Source organism: Lissotriton helveticus (assembly GCF_964261635.1).
Source record: "Lissotriton helveticus chromosome 1_1 unlocalized genomic scaffold, aLisHel1.1 SUPER_1_unloc_4, whole genome shotgun sequence".
Classification (NCBI taxonomy): Eukaryota; Metazoa; Chordata; class Amphibia; order Caudata; family Salamandridae; genus Lissotriton; species Lissotriton helveticus.
In genome coordinates, this window is record NW_027611681.1 from 4,458,927 (window position 1) to 4,477,472 (window position 18,546).

Below are 18,546 nucleotides of genomic sequence, written 5' to 3' on the forward strand. Positions count from 1 at the left end.
CCTGCCTCTACAACTGGTGCAGCTGCAAAACCTCTTTGTGTCCTGCCAGTCACTGACTCACCCTATTGTAGGCAGCATCCAACATTTTCTCCAGTGAATTAGATTGTTTTAGTGGCAGACTCCCCTCCCTATTCCATCCAGACCTAACAGTGGCAATGGATGTATTACTTCTGGGATGGGAAGGCCATATGGGAGAGAGAGACTAGGGAACCCTCGTCACCGGCAGAGACCCAACTCCACATCAAGCTGTTGCGAGCATTTCACTTGGCGGTGAAGGTCTTCCGGCCCACCATCACAGGAGGCCTGGTGCAGCTTCTCACAGACAAAGCAGTCAATGACGATGGTCTCATCAGGAAGAGTCACACTTGAGCGTGTTTGGCAGCGAGCCGAGGATTCACTGGCTCCCAGGTACGCTGCCCCGAGATACAGAAGAATCCTTACTGGGTTGTATTGAATATAGTGTGAGAAGCGTATGGGAGAGACGGTGATCTACCATCCTGATGAGCCCACGGTAATTAACTGGAATGGTTGAAACATTGACTAAACAGGGACTATTTCATATAAATGATGTCTTCTAAGAATCGCCTTTGCTTAACTTGTATTGTACAAAAGCAATTTACAGCCCTGTTTCTGTGAACAAAATGTGGATCGGACTGTTTTATCATCATATCACTTTCATCTTGAGCACGGCGCAGTCATCACTCAATGATTTATATATACCCTTGCTGCTGAGAATACAATTAGAATTTTTGGAAATGAAAAGTCCTCATCTGAATTCTAATCATGATAAAAATGGTGAATTAATATCTAACCAGGGCCTGCATATGTGATACAGACCAGTGAGATAATGAACTCATAGACCTCTTAGTTGTTCACTGTGCGCATGGGAAGTACTTCTATGCGTCTACGCTTGTTACTTCTGGAGCAAAATGATGTCGACACTGAGCTGCATGATGTCTCCTACTGCGTGCAGCAGGAGTGCTTTAAAGTTTGAGGATCCAGCCTGGCGTGTGGGGAATATTCACACGGTAAGGAATCTTCAGGTAAAGGAATACCCACCAGAAAGAGCGTTATCGAAGGCAAGTAACTGGTTGGTTATGTTTTCCTGCTGTCGTATATTATCTCATTCTGGGTGGTGAACTCTGCTCGCGGAGCTTTCCGTACTCCGCGGAGCTCGCATAGTTCCTAAAAACTCCGCTCCATGGAGCGTAGCGAGGTTTTTTTTTACGCTTGCGCTCTTCAACGTCATGTGCCAGAGCGGGGAAAATCCACCTCCTAATGAGATTTTTCCTTGCTCGCGCTCGCCATGGTCTAGTTGGCGAGCAAAATCAACCTCCTGGGGCGATTTCTCATAGCGGGTCGTCGGATTTCTCAATGCTTCGCATTGACAAAGCTGCCGCTCGAGTAGATGCAGCTGCACACTCTTGCGCTGCACATGGTGCCATTCGCAATTATTTTTAGTGGGCAGGAAAAACACCAGGAGATCAAAATCACCACAAACAGCATGACCCTTACGTACTCCGCTGCTCGCGAAACTCCGCGTAGACCGCCAGACTTTTTTTGTCACTGTGCGGAGTTCCTCATTGAGGAACTCTGCATAGGCTTAATCTTATCATGTAAATGTAAATGTAAATGTTTGTATTTTATATAGCGCACTTCTACCCGGAGGCCTCGTAGCGCTGTATTCATACCGCTGCGGAACCCATCCTGGCTTTCCTGTGAAATGTCCACTCCTGGGCACCCCCAAGGTGAAGCCAGGCATCCACAGCGCTGCTGGGGCCGTTGTGGAGATTAAGCAAGCTATTGCCCAGAGTCACAGAGTGGGACCCATGATTAGACTAGGCACCGAGGCGAGAATTATCAGGTCCGGGGAAATTGAGCCCAAGACCCGCCGAGGCGGGAATCGAACCCTGGTCCCGGGCCAGACCTCTGCATCAGGGTCTGCCGCTCTAACCATTGAGCCACACTTCTCCCATCATGAAAATATAGATATCAGTCATATGTTAAGAATCAATGGTAAGTAGAAACCTTTTGGGTGGAGTAAAATTTAAGGCATTATTATTGTGATTTTGTTGGCAATTATTGAGCGGTTGAGTTTTTTTTACACTTTGCCGAGTTCTTAATTGAGGAACACCGCCTGGGCCTAATCTTACCATGAAAATCTAGATTTCAGTCATATGTAAAGAAACAAGTGTGAGTAGAAACCTTTTGGGTGGAGAAAATTTAAGACATTAATATTGTGAATTTTTTGTTAATTAGTTGATGTTTGCAAGCACTAACACTTCTCTGTGTAAAGTAAAGACCTTGAGAGTTTTGTAACTTTCAGATACTCAAATTGAGGATTCTGTTGCAATTAAAAATATTTCCAGGCCTGAAATTTCTTTGGAGGTTGCATGCGGACAGCCTAAGTTATCCTGCAAAGAGTTTCTTGATGAATCCTATTGCAACTACAATATGTGCTCTCTCATGTAAAGTCAGGTTGTTAGAAGCTTTTCTGCAACTCAAGATACGCCTTACTTTTCACCTGGTGTGGATGCATTTCTCATGTTTAGTGAGATCTCCTTTCTGAGTAAAATGTTGCTGGCTTTCCCCTTCTGTATAAGGCTTTAGTCCAGGGTGAATTCTCTCATGTGAAGTGACATTGTATTCAAGACTAAACCTTATCTGACATTCAGAACACACATAAGGCTTTTTTCCCCCGTGTGAGTTCGCTCATGTCAAGTGACAAGTAATTTGTAACCAAAACTTTGCTTGCATTTCGAGCACTCATAAGGTTTTTCCCCAGAGTGGGATCTCTCATGACGTGTAACACTGTCTTTCAGATTCAAGCTTTTATGGCATAAGGATTTTCTCCAGTGTGGAGTTTCTCATGGTGAGATAGCGTTTTTCTCTGCAGCTTTTCTGGCATTCAGAGCACTCATAAGGTTTTCATCAGTATGGAGTCGCTTATGGTTAGTGAGGCTGTGCCTATCAAATAGGAATTTCGGGCATTCACAGTGTTGGTAATGTTTTTCCCCTGTGTGCGTCTGCTCATGTAGAGTGAGGTTGAGTTTAAAATTGTTCCTTTTCTGGCATTCAGAGAACTGAATTATTTTTATGGCGCTTGTAACCATCTCTACCTCTGAATCTTTTCTGACATTTAGAGCACTGTTAATTTATTTTTTCTCCAGTGTGGTTTCCCACATGTTCAGTGAGATGCGATTTTTGGCTGAAACATTTTTGGCATTCAGAGCACGTATAAGGTTTTTCCCCAGTGTGGATTCTTATATGGTAAGTGAGACTGTGTTTGAAACTGAAAAATTTTTGGCATTCGGAGCACTGATAAGGCTTTTCTCCAGTGTGGATTCTTATATGGTAAGTGAGACCGTGTTTTTTACTGAAACATTTTTGGCATTCAGAGCACTGATAAGGTTTTTCCCCAGTGTGGGTTCTTATATGATGAGTGAGGCTGTTTTTTCCAATGAAACATTTGTGGCATTCAGAGCACTCATAAGGTTTTTCCCCAGTGTGGGTTCTTATATGATGAATGAGACTGTTTTTTGTACTGAAACATTTGTGGCATTCAGAGCACTGATAAGGTATTTCCCCAGTGTGGGTCCTTGCATGTTTAGTGAGTCTTATTTTGTCAATGAAACATTTGTGGCATTCAGAGCACTGATAAGGTTTTTCCCCAGTGTTGTTAAACAATGGGTGACACTACCAACCAGAATATAAGATCCTTAAGTATTGCCCGGCGGTGTCGCCTCTTGAAGCCACAAAGAAGTTAAACTATTGAAGAGGCAGGCGCTGGAGACTGGAAGGCAGGAAACAAGGGTTTTTATTCTCTCCGGAGGAGAACACAACGAAACGGACAGAAGGTATCGTTCTGAGGTGCTCTACCTACATTTCTGAGGCCTGGCCTCTTATACACTGTTTTATGACTTTATTGCAGATTACATATTCATGTTAAAGCTTTGATGTATGGAAAAGACATTCCCGGAACTCCCCTTTGGGCCCGTTCCCACACACATTTACAGTTGAAGTCCCCACCCTAGTCGCAACAGGAGATGAGTATCGCGCAGCTGGATATTCCGCCGATTCACGGAATGTGGGGGGTTTGATCGGATCTCATGGAGTGGGGGCTTTGATCAACCCGGGGATCCTTTGATGGGGGAAGCTTTCTATTGTACGGGGAGGGGCAAGGAATGGTATCGGCAGAGCTGGGTGTCGGCCTGGGAACGGGGAAGACAAACGGGCACACGGGGAGAAAAGGGGGTTTGCATCTAAGGGCCGGGGATCATGAAAGGGAAGAAGGGAGGTGTCGCGCTGGGAACAGGATAAGGGCCTGGGGCAGAGCAGCGCTGAAGAGGGGTTTTACGATTCGCGGCAGGTGCAGGCAGGGGGGTTGTCAGTATGCGGGGGATGCCGGCGAAGCTAGGAGGGGGAGAAAGGCGCGCTGGCTATCGGCGAGAGCGGGGAAGCCACGGTGTTCAAAATGGCGGTTGTTTTACGCGCACAAAAAGGTTAAGGAGAGCAAGAGGGCGCCGATAATGTTGACGGTCTCAGCCCAACTTTCAACAGTCCCCCCTTTTCAACATATCTAGCCAACTTGCTTTACTCAATGTCAATTTTCATCAAATTCCTAACTTCGGTATCATACAATGCTCTCATGTGTTCGCTTCCAAAGTCCACAGTTTTGGGAAAAATACAACTCGCACATAAAGAACACATAGGTGGCAGACATTGAATTCCTAAGCACAGGCCACATATTACAACTACGGGAATCAGGATAATGGTGAGCAGTCTCCAGCCCCAGCCTTTGACGGTGTCCCAGAACCAACCGCCAAGCGACCATTCTTCTTGCTCTTGGTGAACTTCCGAAGAGAGTCTGTGAAGATGTTCGATGGCTTTGTACACTGAGGGTGAGTTGTCCGGTATGTATGTGCAACAGCTGGACCCAATAATGCGGCATGCTCCTCCACGGTCCGCCAGAACCACATTTAGAACGAGGCGGTTCTGAAGAGCCACCAAACGGACCGCTTGGAGCTCGGCAGTGTTGTTGGCAAAGATGCCCGCTGTGATGTTCATGGTTGTCTCGACTGCCTGAGTCAAATGTCGGATGGCACGGCTGTTTGCCATCGGGCCCCAGAGGGGGACGAGTCCTTTCATAGCATCGAGGAACTGCGCCCCTGTTGAGTCGGCTTGTTCAATGTCTTTGGCTCGTTTTTGCCTGTGGTGATTCGCTGGGGCTACATAAGTCGGAGGAAGGACGAAGGAGATGTAGCAAGTGCCCCCCCAGCCTTTGGGGAGCCAGGTGTAGGCCTTCGTGCCGCAGATGAAATACATGTTTGGGGATGACACAAAGGAAGGTGGATCCGTGGAATCCAAAGTTCTGGTAAAGCGGCAAGCGCTGCGACCCACCAGCTGTGTCCCAAGTCCTTCTACACACATGTGGCCTGTGACGTTGATGACCGACAGGGCCACAGTCAGAGTGGCAGCCGTTCGTTTCCGCAGATAGGAGAAGGTGGGTCTGGTTGGATTGTTGAACATCTGCATTTCGATTCGTTCTTTAGCCGGGATGTCCATTTGGATCGAGTCGCTGGGGGTCAGCGGGCAGAAGTGTGTCTTTGTCTTGTTTCGCCCGGCCCCGTGAGAAGAATGTGTGGCAGTTCTGCTGGAGGTGGCATTGCCCGTATAGCTCTCTTGTAGGAGGATCAGCCAAGCAAGGCAGGAGCCGTGGACAGAGAAGGGTGAAGGGATGAATGGTATTGAATGTCCAGTGGCATGGGGTAGCAACCCACAGATCCAGCAGTTGGTGGTATTGGTGGCAAGATTGTGCTGGTGAAGTAGCTGCACGAAAGAGTTGTTCCAAAACTCCTTTCGCCTCTCTCTTAGTTGAGGAGAGAGCGAAATTAGATAATGTTCCTTCATGGTGGTAGGCTGAGCAGTGGTTAGGAATGTTTCGTGAGCAGGTGCATGTTCTTCCAAAATCCAGAGCGTGGTCATGAGGAGAAAACAGAAGAGGATTGTGATGAAGAGTGCAATTGTCTTTGAGCTATGGAGTCTGTCTGTTCTCGGATTTCTGTAGTGGGTATTTCCTGCCGTCCCCGTCGGCTTCTTGTTTGGCGCTTCCATCATCTTCTTATCTGGCGTTTCCATCATCTTCGTTTTCAAGGTGCTCGGTAGTGGGCAGGACCACAGACTTAGTTTCAGCTTCTCTCCAGGTAACCTTTGGTAGTTTGGGTCACCGTTCTGAGATCCTTTAACCTAGTCCGTGGCCTACTTAGCCGAAGCTCCCTCCTTTCGACGCAGGAAATACCCTTCTCGAGATGGCACAGTGGGGTCAGGATGTTTTGAAAGTTCAAGTGTCTCTGTGTCAGGATAGCAGTTCAACGATGGTCGGTCCTGGTTCAGGAGCTCTTCTTGGGTGTTGACGGTGTCTGTCGTGGCCAGGGCTGGAGAGACCTTTTTGCAGTGATGAGCGTGCAGCCAGTGTTTCTTCCCCTCCACTCGAAGTGCGGTCCGAGTGGTGATCAGCACTTGCCAGGGGCCCGTCCACCGGGGTTCCAAACTCTTTGATCGCTGAAAATTTCGGATCAGCACGAAGTCCCCCGGCTGGATGGCGTGACCCGGACCCCTGGAAGCATCGGGGATGGCCTGCTGCACCTGCTGATGAAGGACAGACAAAGTTTCAGTCAATTTGTACAGATAATCAGACATTAGGACGTCCGGAACGTCATGAATGGAAGTTGGTTTCGGGGCAGACCAGACGCTCATGGGTCGACCGAAGACAACTTCATAAGGGGTTAAGTGATGTCGGGTGGGGGTAGAGCGCATCGATAGCAATGCCAATGGGAGGGCGTCTGGCCATTTCAGGCCCGTGGTAGCCACTATTTTGGCCAGTTTAAGCTTTAGTGTGGCATTGTGTCGTTCGACAAGCCCAGCAGATTGAGGGTGGAAGACTGCGTGGAATTTCTGTTTAATACCCAGCCCATTTAGGATGAGCTGGATAACTTTGGCTACGAAGTGGGGGCCATTATCACTCCATAAAACACGACAGAGGCCATAACGGGGGAAAAACTCCTTTAACAGAACCTTTGCAGTGGCCATAGCGGTGTTGTCACGGGTTGGATATGCTTCCACCCACTTGCTAAATGCGCACACCACGACGAGTACATATTTCAGGCCTTGGCATCTGTCTAGCTGGATGTAGTCCATCTGCAGGACTTCAAATGGGTGGTTTGGGACCCCAAATCCCCCCCGGGGTACTACAGTTCCTTTCCCGGGGTTGTGTTGCAGGCATATTAAGCATTGTTGGACCAGGCGTTTGGCGGAATCTGGGATCTTGTCATTGTGCCAAACCCTGGAGACAAGTTCGATCATGGGGGCTGATCCTATGTGGGCAGGGGAGTGTGCCATGGTCAATATGGGAATCAAGTATGAATCAGGTAGCAACCATCTGTTCGTGTCTTTTGTCCGCCAGCAGCCTTCGTCGTCTTTCAATCCCACCCGTGTCCATTCAGTCAATTCGTGTTGTGTGCTAGCCGTTTGTATGTCTCTAATTGTGTCCTTGGCGTCAGTCCAGTTTTCTGCTTGTGACCTGGTCACGTACATACGCGTTGTCGTTCTATTTTCAGCTGTCGTTCGGGCGGTAATGTCGGCTAGTGCATTTCCCTGTCCAATAATGTCCGTCACTTTCTTGTGTGCCTGGCATTTGATAACGGCAAGTTTGTTGGGGAGGAGGACAGCTTCGATTAAGGCGGAGACTAGATCCCCGTGCAAAATGGGTGTGCCGTGTGAGGTCAAGAATCCTCTCTCCCTCCAGAGGAGCCCAAAATGGTGAACCACCCCGAAGGCATACTGGCTGTCGGTGTAAATGTTCGCTGTGGTTCCTGTTGCCAGGATGCAGGCTCGCGTCAAAGCAATCAGTTCCGCTGCCTGGGCAGATCGCTGGGTGATGCGGGCTGTTTCTACTACAGTTCGAGCCGTGGTGACTGCATAGGCAGCGGAAGTGGTACCATCGGAGAGTTTGATGCATGAACCGTCCACCCACAGCTCCCCGTCGGGGTCAGGGAAAGCCGTGTCTCTGAGATCAACCCTACTTTTTATCTGTTCGTCAGTAAGAGTCACGCAGTCATGCACAGGGTGGACATTGGGATCGTTCTCTGGCAAGGGTAACAGAGTTGCCGGGTTCAGTGTGGTGCATCTTTTCAGGGTGATATGGGGCGCAAGCAAGGTCAGTTCGTATCTAGTCAGTCGTGCACTCGTCAAATGTTGCGTCTTGGTCTGGTTCAGGAGGGTGTCGACTGCATGGGGTACCAGTACCGTGAGGGAATTCGAGAGTACAATCCCCTCACTCTGTCGGATAGAGATTGCAGCAGCAGCTACAGCTCGAAGGCAGGCAGGCAAGGCTCTGGCGACAGGGTCAAGAGTGGCAGAGAAGTAAGCGCACGGTCGTTGCTTAGGGCCGATGGCCTGGGTCAGGACAGATAAAGCGCACCCCTCCCTTTCGTGAGTGTAAAGGGAGAAGGGCTTTTTGTAATCAGGGGTACCTAGGACAGGGGCTGAGCAAAGGGCATCTCGCAGTTCTGTGAAGGAAGTTTGACACTCAGGGGTCCAAGGGAGTGGGAAAGGGATGTCTTTGTTTAGCAGAGAAAGCAGTGGTTTTACAACGAGGCTGAAGTTTGGTAACCGTTGTCGGCAGAAGGAGGTGAGGCCTAATAGGGAGCGAACCTGCTTCTGGGTCTTAGGGACAGGGGTATCTAGAATGGTTTGGATTCGATCAGGGGTGAGTTTTCTTCCATCTTTGGACAAAAGGTGGCCTAGGTAAGTGACCTGGGGTAGGCAGAATTGCAACTTCTTCTTGGAGACCTTGTGGCCATTTTCCGCAAGGAAGTGCAAGAGTCGAATGGTGGCCGCAACCGCTAGAGGGGTGGTGTCGGCCGCCAAAAGGATGTCATCGACGTATTGTACCAACACCACTCCGTCGGGTAACTGGACTTGGTCTAGTTGTCTTTTGAGGGCCTGGCTGTAAATGCTAGGGCTTTCCGTGTAGCCTTGAGGCGCTCGGCAAAACCTATATGAGCGGGCTTTTAGGGTAAAGCCGAAGAGATATCGGCTGTCTGGGTGGATGGGGATGGAGAAGAATGCGTTCTTGAGGTCGATGACGGAAAAGGTGGTGGCAGTGGATGGAATCAAAGTCAGGATGGTGGTGATATCTGAGACCACAGGGTACTGGGGTACCACCACTTTGTTGATCTCTCGGAGGTCGATGATAAAACGGTATGCTTTCTCATCTCCCTCTCCCTGCTTCTTGATAATGGGCAAGATAGGGCTGTTGCAAATGTTGCTAACCACTTCCTCTACCACTCCCGCGTCTATCAGTGACTGGATAATCATTACCAATGCCTTCTCGCCCTCTGGCGATATCCGATATTGTGGGAGTTTTGGGAGTGTTGCGTCTGGTCGGACAGTAATGTGCACTGGGTCAATTAACATACGTCCTACGTCCGAATCCGCTTTGGCCCACAGATACGGAGGTAGAGTGTCAAGCAGGGATGCGTCAACGTCGGTGACGGAAAACATGTGTCGGGGAGAGCAATGTCTAAGCAGAACGGGGTTGTCGTAAAGAAACACTCGAACTCCATCTTGAGAACACCTGATCGTCGCTCGGAAGTGTTTCAGTAAGTCAAGTCCCATAATGGCGTCAGGGCTATTGGAGGAAAGCAAGAACGTGGTGTCGGTGGTGTTGTTTTCTACGTCAAAGAGAATCGGGGCAGACAAAGGGTTGGTGGAGGGCGTTCCATCGAAACCTGTCGATGTTATGAGTGAGCCAGACAAGGGTGCCCTTGGAATCAGTCGTTTAGATAACGCACTACGTGTTGCGCCAGTGTCTACCAGAAATGGAGACTTGGTACCCAGGACCTTAGCAGTGACATAAGGGCCCTGCTGGTCAACATAGAGCTCGACTGGATCCCTCCCTCGCCCTTGGCTGTCCTATGCGAAGGTGTGAGTGTCGTCATAGTCAGATTGTTGATATTGGTTCTGCCTGGGTCGATCGAACGTATTTGGTCTGCTTGATCTGTCGTTAGTCGCGTCATTTGGGGGCCCTCGTTGTTGTCCCTTAGGTCTCGGTCCGTTTGCTACATCCCTGGGGTCTTTGTTTCTGATCATTTCCAGAAGAACTGGGCACTGGGATTTCCAATGGCCAGTCCCTTTGCAAAAAGCGCACTGGTTTTCTCTAAGGTCTGTGCGTTCACTGTAGGAAGTCAGAGTGCGGTCCTGGGGAAATGTAGTCTTAGGGACGTTCGTCTGGTAGTTTCCCCGATATTGGTCTCGTCCTATAGTCACCCCTTGCAGTTTGGCAATCATCACCCTCTCTTTTAAGTCCTTCTTCTTTTTCTCTGTCGCCCTATCATTTTCATTTTTCTGATGCTCATAATATTGGGCCATTTGGAGAATCGCTGTAGGTTTGGAGGCTGCCCAACTACTCTCGCTGGCCTGTAGTTTCTGGGAGATTTCCGATGATAGGCCCTTAACATAATTCTGGACAAACAGATGGTGTCCGGTTGCAGTGGTCGTGTCCTGGCCGCTGTAATCGGAGAACACCGTTTCAAACCGGGAGAAGTATTCCGATACATCCTCCTGGGGTTTCTGGCGACAGGCTGTTACTATCGACCAGTCCACTTTCTTTTCTGGGATCAGGGTTTTTAGTTTCTCTACGATTTTATCGGGAAGGTCTAGAATGGATTTCAAAGGCTTTTGTCCTGGTCCCCGTTGTTTATCCAGGTCATTGAGTTGTGACCAGGTATGTCCAAACAGCTCAAGGTGGTCGACTTTCCGGATTTGCTTCCACACATCAGCTGGTAGACATAACCCGAAGAACAAGTCGATGTCAGCCAGGGTCATAATCGTTGAGCCCAGGGCTGTACCCAATTCAGTATAGAAGGCAGTGGGGTTTTTACGTAGGTCGGGTAGAGATTTCCGGAATGTCAGTATCTCTTGCCGGTCCCATGGCTGGTAGACCCAGTTGTACACTACCCTTCCCTTCGCATCTTGGTTGTTTGCATCATCGTGAGTCCCTGTACCCCGGGGAGGAACCCAGTAAGGGGCAGCCTCTCGTATCGGCATCATGGTGTTAGATTGCTCGGTTGATGGTTCGGTCACTACGGAGGTTGCGGATTTAGCTCCCGGCTTTCGTTCAGTGAGGTGGCGGAAAACCTCAAGCGTACGCGTAAGGAGGTCCGACACATCACACTCGCCCTCATCCCCGATATCGACCTTCCGGTACAGAGTCCTTAGGCTCTCGGGACCTTTGTCTCGATATCGGTCCTCGTATGCATTCAAGACATGATAACACAGTCGTACGGTAAAATGTCGTCTGTGACTCCCTGTATACGAGCTGAACATATCTGTGATGTACTCTTCATCATCCTTCCTTTCTACCAGTGTCCTTGCTATTTTGTCGATCCCCGCTCGCTCATCTTTGTCTAGTCTGTTTGTTCTTGCAGGGCCAGCCCCTCGAGTCTCATGGTCGTCGAACGTTGTTGTCGATGCGGGTTTTAATACAAGGGGTTCGGCTGGCACAGAGGCCATTGGAGCCGACGCTGTGGCGGTACCTTCGTTTGTACCTGGGGGTGGCGCGTGCTGCGCCAAGGGTTGAGAAGGGGCATATGGAGGGGGCATGTAGATGATAGGAGGACCTAACAGCAGGTCCTCATTGGCTCGTTGATTCGAGGGTAAATCAGGGTAGAGCATGGAGGGAGTTCTAACCGGACACTGGCTTGGCGTTTCCATTTCTAGTTTCTGTTTAGCTTTCTCTCTTTCCTTTATCTCTTTTTCTAAGTTCTGGGCAGCTAGGTGGGCTGCTTTTCGCAGCTCTTTTTCCAACCTACTCTCAGTTTTCTTTTTACGTTGTTCAGTTTCTTTTCGCCACATGCCGAAACTGTCAAGCATAGTGGGTGTTGTCTTGTTTTTACCCAGGGCAGTTTCTAGCGTTTTTATTTTATCATCATCGAAGGATCCTATCAGGGGCCACTGACTTTCTTGACCCTTTTTCGTATATTTATGCCATAGTTTACTATAGGCTATAGCGGTCAATCCATGCTTCATGAACATGTCCTTATTAGGGGTGCCTTCCAGTGGGGCTGGATGGTCCATCTCTAATAAGCGGTCCGGGCTAAACAGGCTACTAATCAGTGGGGAGAAGACAGACATGACGGCTCGTAACGAGGGACTAAAAAGTCAGCACTGCCTATCTTATCACTAGGTGCAAAGACTGGACAGAATATTTCTATTCTACGTTGTTTGCAGGCAGTGAATACCTCATGGATCAAAATAACAAAAGACCAATAAATAACAATGGGGAGAATGAGTAGGTCCGCAAAGATCTGCGTTACCTACCCTTTTCACTGTCTGCAAAAAGGGTGGTCTCTTCCCTGTTTGCAGACAGGGAATCTCCAGGAAATAATAGTTTTGCGAACAACAGTTCAGTTTCAAGTAATTATTGAGTGGGGGAGAAAAAATAAGCACGGCTGCTGCCCTACCTATCCTCCACTGCTTGCAAAGAGAGAGCCCGTTGTTTCTCCGTTTGCAGTCAGTGAATCTCCAAATAAATAAAAAGGAGCAATACTAGTATTTTTAAACAATCAAGCAATCAAGCAATCATTTCGCAACTTGTCGTGATTTCACGACCTTACCCGGACCGCATGGACAGTTTCTTGTCTTCCGAATCCAGCGCCCGATCGTCCTCTCTTCTCCGTTATCCTCGCGGCACTCCTGATGGTTCCCAGTCAGGACCGTAGATCACTCGAGAGAGGTCTGTTCGGAACCAGTGAAGTTCGGATGATCGGCTGTCAGACGAGGGTCTATCGGACAGACGCGTTCCCGATCGTTGCAGTCGTTCACTTTGTCGTCAGGACCTCTCCCACTGGATCCATGGGTCGCTGATGGGCCCCACGCTTGGGACGCCAATTGTTAAACAATGGGTGACACTACCAACCAGAATATAAGATCCTTAAGTATTGCCCGGCGGTGTCGCCTCTTGAACCCACAAAGAAGTTAAACTATTGAAGAGGCAGGCGCTGGAGACTGGAAGGCAGGAAACAAGGGTTTTTATTCTCTCCGGAGGAGAACACAACGAAACGGACAGAAGGTATCGTTCTGAGGTGCTCTACCTACATTTCTGAGGCCTGGCCTCTTATACACTGTTTTATGACTTTATTGCAGATTACATATTCATGTTAAAGCTTTGATGTATGGAAAAGACATTCCCGGAACTCCCCTTTGGGCCCGTTCCCACACACATTTACAGTTGAAGTCCCCACCCTAGTCGCAACAGGAGATGAGTATCGCGCAGCTGGATATTCCGCCGATTCACGGAATGTGGGGGGTTTGATCGGATCTCATGGAGTGGGGGCTTTGATCAACCCGGGGATCCTTTGATGGGGGAAGCTTTCTATTGTACGGGGAGGGGCAAGGAATGGTATCGGCAGAGCTGGGTGTCGGCCTGGGAACGGGGAAGACAAACGGGCACACGGGGAGAAAAGGGGGTTTGCATCTAAGGGCCGGGGATCATGAAAGGGAAGAAGGGAGGTGTCGCGCTGGGAACAGGATGAGGGCCTGGGGCAGAGCAGCGCTGAAGAGGGGTTTTACGATTCGCGGCAGGTGCAGGCAGGGGGGTTGTCAGTATGCGGGGGATGCCGGCGAAGCTAGGAGGGGGAGAAAGGCGCGCTGGCTATCGGCGAGAGCGGGGAAGCCACGGTGTTCAAAATGGCGGTTGTTTTACGCGCACAAAAAGGTTAAAGAGAGCAAGAGGGCGCCGATAATGTTGACGGTCTCAGCCCAACTTTCAACAGTGTGGGTTCTTATATGATGAGTGAGACTGTTTTTTCCAATGAAAGATTTGTGGCATTCAGAGCACTGATAAGGTTTTTCCCCAGTGTGGGTTTTTATATGCAGCGTGAGACTCCTTTTTTCATTGAAACATTTCTGGCATTCAGAGCACTGATAAGGTTTTTCCCCAGTGTGGGTTATTGTATGTCGAGAAAGACTTCTTTTGTCACTGAAACATTTCTGGCATTCAGAGCACCGATAAGGGTTTTCCCCAGTGTGGGTTTTTATATGCTTAGTGAGACTGCTTTTTTCACGGAAACATTTCTGGCATTCAGAGCACTGATAAGGTTTTTCCCCAGTGTGGGTTTTTATGTGCTTAGTGAGACTGCTTTTTTCACGGAAACATTTCTGGCATTCAGTGCACTGATAAGGTTTTTCCCCAGTGTGGGTGCTTGTATGCCGAGTGAGATAGATTTTTTCACTGAAACATTTGTGGCATTCAGTGCACTGATAAGGTTTTTCCCCAGTGTGGGTTACTGCATGTCGAGAAAGACTTTGTTTGTCTCTGAACCATTTCTGGCATTCAGAGCACTGATAAGGTTTTTCACCAGTGTGGGTTATTGCATGTCGAGAAAGACTTTCTTTGTTACCAAACCTTTCCTGGCATTCAGAGCACTGGTAAGGTTTTTCCCCAGTGTGGATTCTTGTATGTACAGTGAGTTTGCCTTTGCAACTGAAACATTTCTGGCATTCAGAGCACTGAAAAGGTTTATCCCCAGTGTGGGTTCTTCTATGCTGAGTGAGACTGAATTTTAGACTGAAACATTTCTGGCATTCAGAGCACTGGTAAGGTTTATCCCCAGTGTGGGTTCTTATATGCCGAGTGAGATGGGTTTTGTAAATGAAAGATTTCTGGCATTCAGAGCACTGGTAAGGTTTTTCGCCAGAGTGGGTTATTACATGTCGAGAAAGACTTTGTTTGTTACAAAATCTTTCCTGGAATTCAGAGCACTGATAAGGGTTTTCCCCAGAGTGTATTCTCATATGTTCAGTAAAATAAGATTTACGGTTGAAACTTTTTTGGCATTCAGCGCACTGGTAAAGTTTTTCCACAGAGTGGGTTAATTCATGTCGATATAGACTCAGTTTGATACTAAACCTTTTCTGGCACTCAGAGCACTGATAAGGTTTTTCCCCAGTGTGGATTCTCATATGTTCAGTGAGATAAGATTTACGCCTAAAACTTTTTTTGCATACTTTGCACGGAGAGTGGTTTACCCCAGTGTGGATTCTCATATACTCAGTGAGATAAGATTTACGCCTAAAACTTTTTTTGCATACTTTGCACGGAGAGTGGTTTACCCCAGTGTGGATTATCATATGCTCAGTGAGATAAGATTTACGCCTAAAACTTTTTTTGCATACTTTGCACGGAGAGTGGTTTACCCCAGTGTGGATTCTCATATGCTCAGTGAGATAAGATTTACGCCTAAAACTTTTTTTGCATACTTTGCACTGAAAGTGGCTTTCCCCAGTGTGCATTCTGTCAAATTCTGTGAGATAAGATTTATGGCTGTATCTTTTTTGGCACAAGTAACTTTTTTCCCCAACTTCGGTTATTTTGCCTCGATTGAGGCGGGTTTGAACACTGAATTTGCTCTCACAGTCCGTGTTTTATAAGGTGTTTTCCTAGAGTTAATATCTCTACATTTAGTTTTCTCTTGCTTATATGCCACGGTAAGAGTGAACCTGATTTTAGAGTCGGGCTTGTTTAGATAATGCTCAGCATTTATCTCTAAAATAAATTGTGTGTAATCTTCTTAACACTTGAATTGAGAAAAATATGTCTGGAAGCAGCCCTGTAACACCTGTTGAAATTGTTCTAGCAGATAATAGCCTTTAGGTAATAGCCTCTCCGGCAGCGACTTATTTTGTGACTGAAGTTTTTCTCAAATCTATTTGTATAGGTTCTTAGCAATGCAGTAATAAGGTGTTAGTCTGATATTTAATCATTAAACTGATAAGTACCTTTTTCCACTGACGAATGGCAGTAACTGAGGGCGTTAGAACGGCACAGTACTATTGTGGATCATTAGTCGCAGAACATCAGTTCCTTTTACCCTTTCTATGTTTGGTGTAAAGTTAAGATTTGTAGTTCTGAAGACGAAGATTTATTTACATTACCTATAGCGCAACTGTGCTCATTTAATCCATTTTTATATTGAACAGTTTTACATATCACTCATTCACAGCAGATACTGTTGAGGCGATTTACATAGAATTACAGAACAGTACACAATAAAAAACAAACAATCTGAGATGGTTATGGACACAATAAAGTGGTGAATTTTTAAGGTTTTCATAAGAGTGAGCAGAGTGGGTCGTGGTTTTCTACCCAGAGTCAGATAGTCTCAAACTTGTGTAACTGGTTAAAAATGGTTGTTGAACAAAGGTGATTTTCCAATCTTTTGGTTGTTAACGTGTCAGCTTCGGAGTCTTCTCTCAGCGTCTTTTCTTTGATGGTCTGCAGAAGAAACCTTTTGTTATAACTTTCTTTTATGCAGTGTGTGCTTCCTCTCTGGAATTACATGATGTTTTAGATGAAGGTTATTCTGTGCACAGATTTGGCATTGCTCTGGGTTAATGAAATGCTAAATTAGAGACTTCACTTACAGTATAGTACTTTCCTCAGCTCCCACCTCCTCGCCACACCTAGATTTTGGAAATTGTTTAAACGTAGAATGCTGGATGTCCTTCAGTTTTTCAAAATAATCCTTCTTATGGCACTGACTTCAGTTGCCTGGTGCTAAATCTTGCTTTGTTCGTCTGTAATTTCAATCACCTATAGTATTAAAATTAAATACTTAATACATGAAAATTTCCCAAAATATAATTTACAAGCCAAATCAATGCAGAGTTGCAGAATCTTGAAAATGTTGAGGTGTTTTTATACAGAGCAGAGTGTAGAATTGTAGCCTGAGAGAACTTGGATGTAGGAGTGAGTATTTATACAATTTTCAACATTTTATTAAGCTCACAAAGGATACATGCACCCTATGGACTTGTAACATAGAATCCCAAAGGCAGAAATTAAAGTCATATGCACTGGCACCAAACAGATATTTAAACAAGCATTTACAATGCAACGGTTTCGCCTTTGCAAAAGTTAGAGCTATTGGCATTGTAAATGACAACATTTTTATTAATATGTTGGTTTTGAAAACATAAATAAATGGCATTGTCATTTACAATGCCAATAGCTTAATCTCTCGCAAATGCCACACACACACACCCACAGAGAGCCACACCCACAGAGAACCCCCCCTCAGAGCCCCCCCACACACACACCCACACAGAGCCACCCACACCGTGCCCCCCCACACACCTACACAGAGCCGCCCCACACAGAGCCCCCCACACACCCACACAGAGCCCCCCACACACCCACACAGAGCCCCCCATACACTAGGAGCCCCCCCACACACTGCGAGCCCCACACACTGCGAGGCCCCCCCAAAACACACTGCGAGCCCCCCACACACACTGCGAGCCCCACACATTGCGAGCCCCACACACTGCTGCTGTTTACAAGGAGGGGCCGCATGTAAAGGTCAAGTTGGACACAAGCGGAAACAGTTGGAAACAGAAGAATGGTGAGATGGTTGGAAGTTGGTTCTGCTTGGGTATGGAAGGTGACACTAAAGTTACTCCTTTCCTTGTGCTCAAGATGCCTTGCACTGTCTTATGAGCTAAGATGGACCTTGAACACGAAGCAAGAAGTGTACAAGCACCTCCACTTAGCAACAAGGCCAGTGATGTGAGACTACAGGATCACGTGATACACATAGATCTGGCAATACAGAGAAGGTTGTGAGCGATAGGATGAAACCAGAAAATGAATGCTGTCAAATAAGAAAGCGCATCTGGTAATCCGCGACAGGCAACAGTTAAGTTTATCAGAAATTGAGGTTTCTTTTTTTTTACTTGTCTCTACTGCTATGATTCTCGGTAAAATGTAAGAGTTGTTTTTCTACCGCTCTGAGCTCTGTTGGGGCCGCCGATCCCCAGTTCACCGCAGGCGTCAGCTCACTGCCGCACATCGCCTGTAGAAAGTGATTTACAAGCTGCTTGTGCCAAATAGCGTCTGCGTCTTACAACGGGGGGCTCACCAGGGCACCTCTGAAGTACAAATCGGCCGGGAGGCGGCTTAAAGGTGTCCTCCAGGTGTCTGGGCCTTCTGGACAGGCAGTGTTGTCCTGCAGCTAAATCCACATGGGAGGGTCCTGTCCACCCCGAGAGCCCGGCCTGTCAATACAGCTGCTGAGCCCAATCACAACACGGCTTAGGCGGGATTTGTTTATTACTGGCGAGGTTAAGTAATTGTCACGGGATATGGAGAGCAGACAGGACTGGTTCGGGTGGGCCAAGTCGGGTGGATTCTATAGATGCCCTTTCTGGAGATAGGTGTCGACCTATATTTCTCACTTCCTAACTTCTGAGAACTTAAAAACGTGACGTATTTGTACACCATGTGCCAGTGAATTCGATGCGTGTTCTGCACAGTTGATGGTACTTTCGGCAGCCACCCTTCAGTACGTTTTTCATGAAGCTTAACTGATTTCAGAACTAAACCTAAACGCTCTGCGTAACGGGTGACATTACCTCCAATGTACCTTCTTTAAATCTGACGCGGTCTGGCTGGAAGTCGAACACGTGAGTGACAACTGCACGGCT

General features: G+C 47.6%; 2 protein-coding genes across 2 annotated transcripts in view; one reads left to right on the plus strand and one right to left on the minus strand.

Annotated features, from left to right (window-relative positions):
- The window catches only part of LOC144806014 (uncharacterized), a 239,095-nt gene that overhangs the window by 183,209 nt on the left and 37,340 nt on the right, over positions 1-18,546 (plus strand). The window lies entirely within an intron of this gene.
- LOC144806026 (uncharacterized) lies at positions 217-15,108 on the minus strand. The gene is made up of 2 exons (XM_078672477.1): positions 13,827-15,108; positions 217-413 (listed from the first exon to the last, which is right to left on the minus strand). The coding sequence occupies exons 1-2, from the start codon at positions 15,106-15,108 to the stop codon at positions 217-219; spliced, it is 1,479 nt and encodes a 492-aa protein (XP_078528603.1).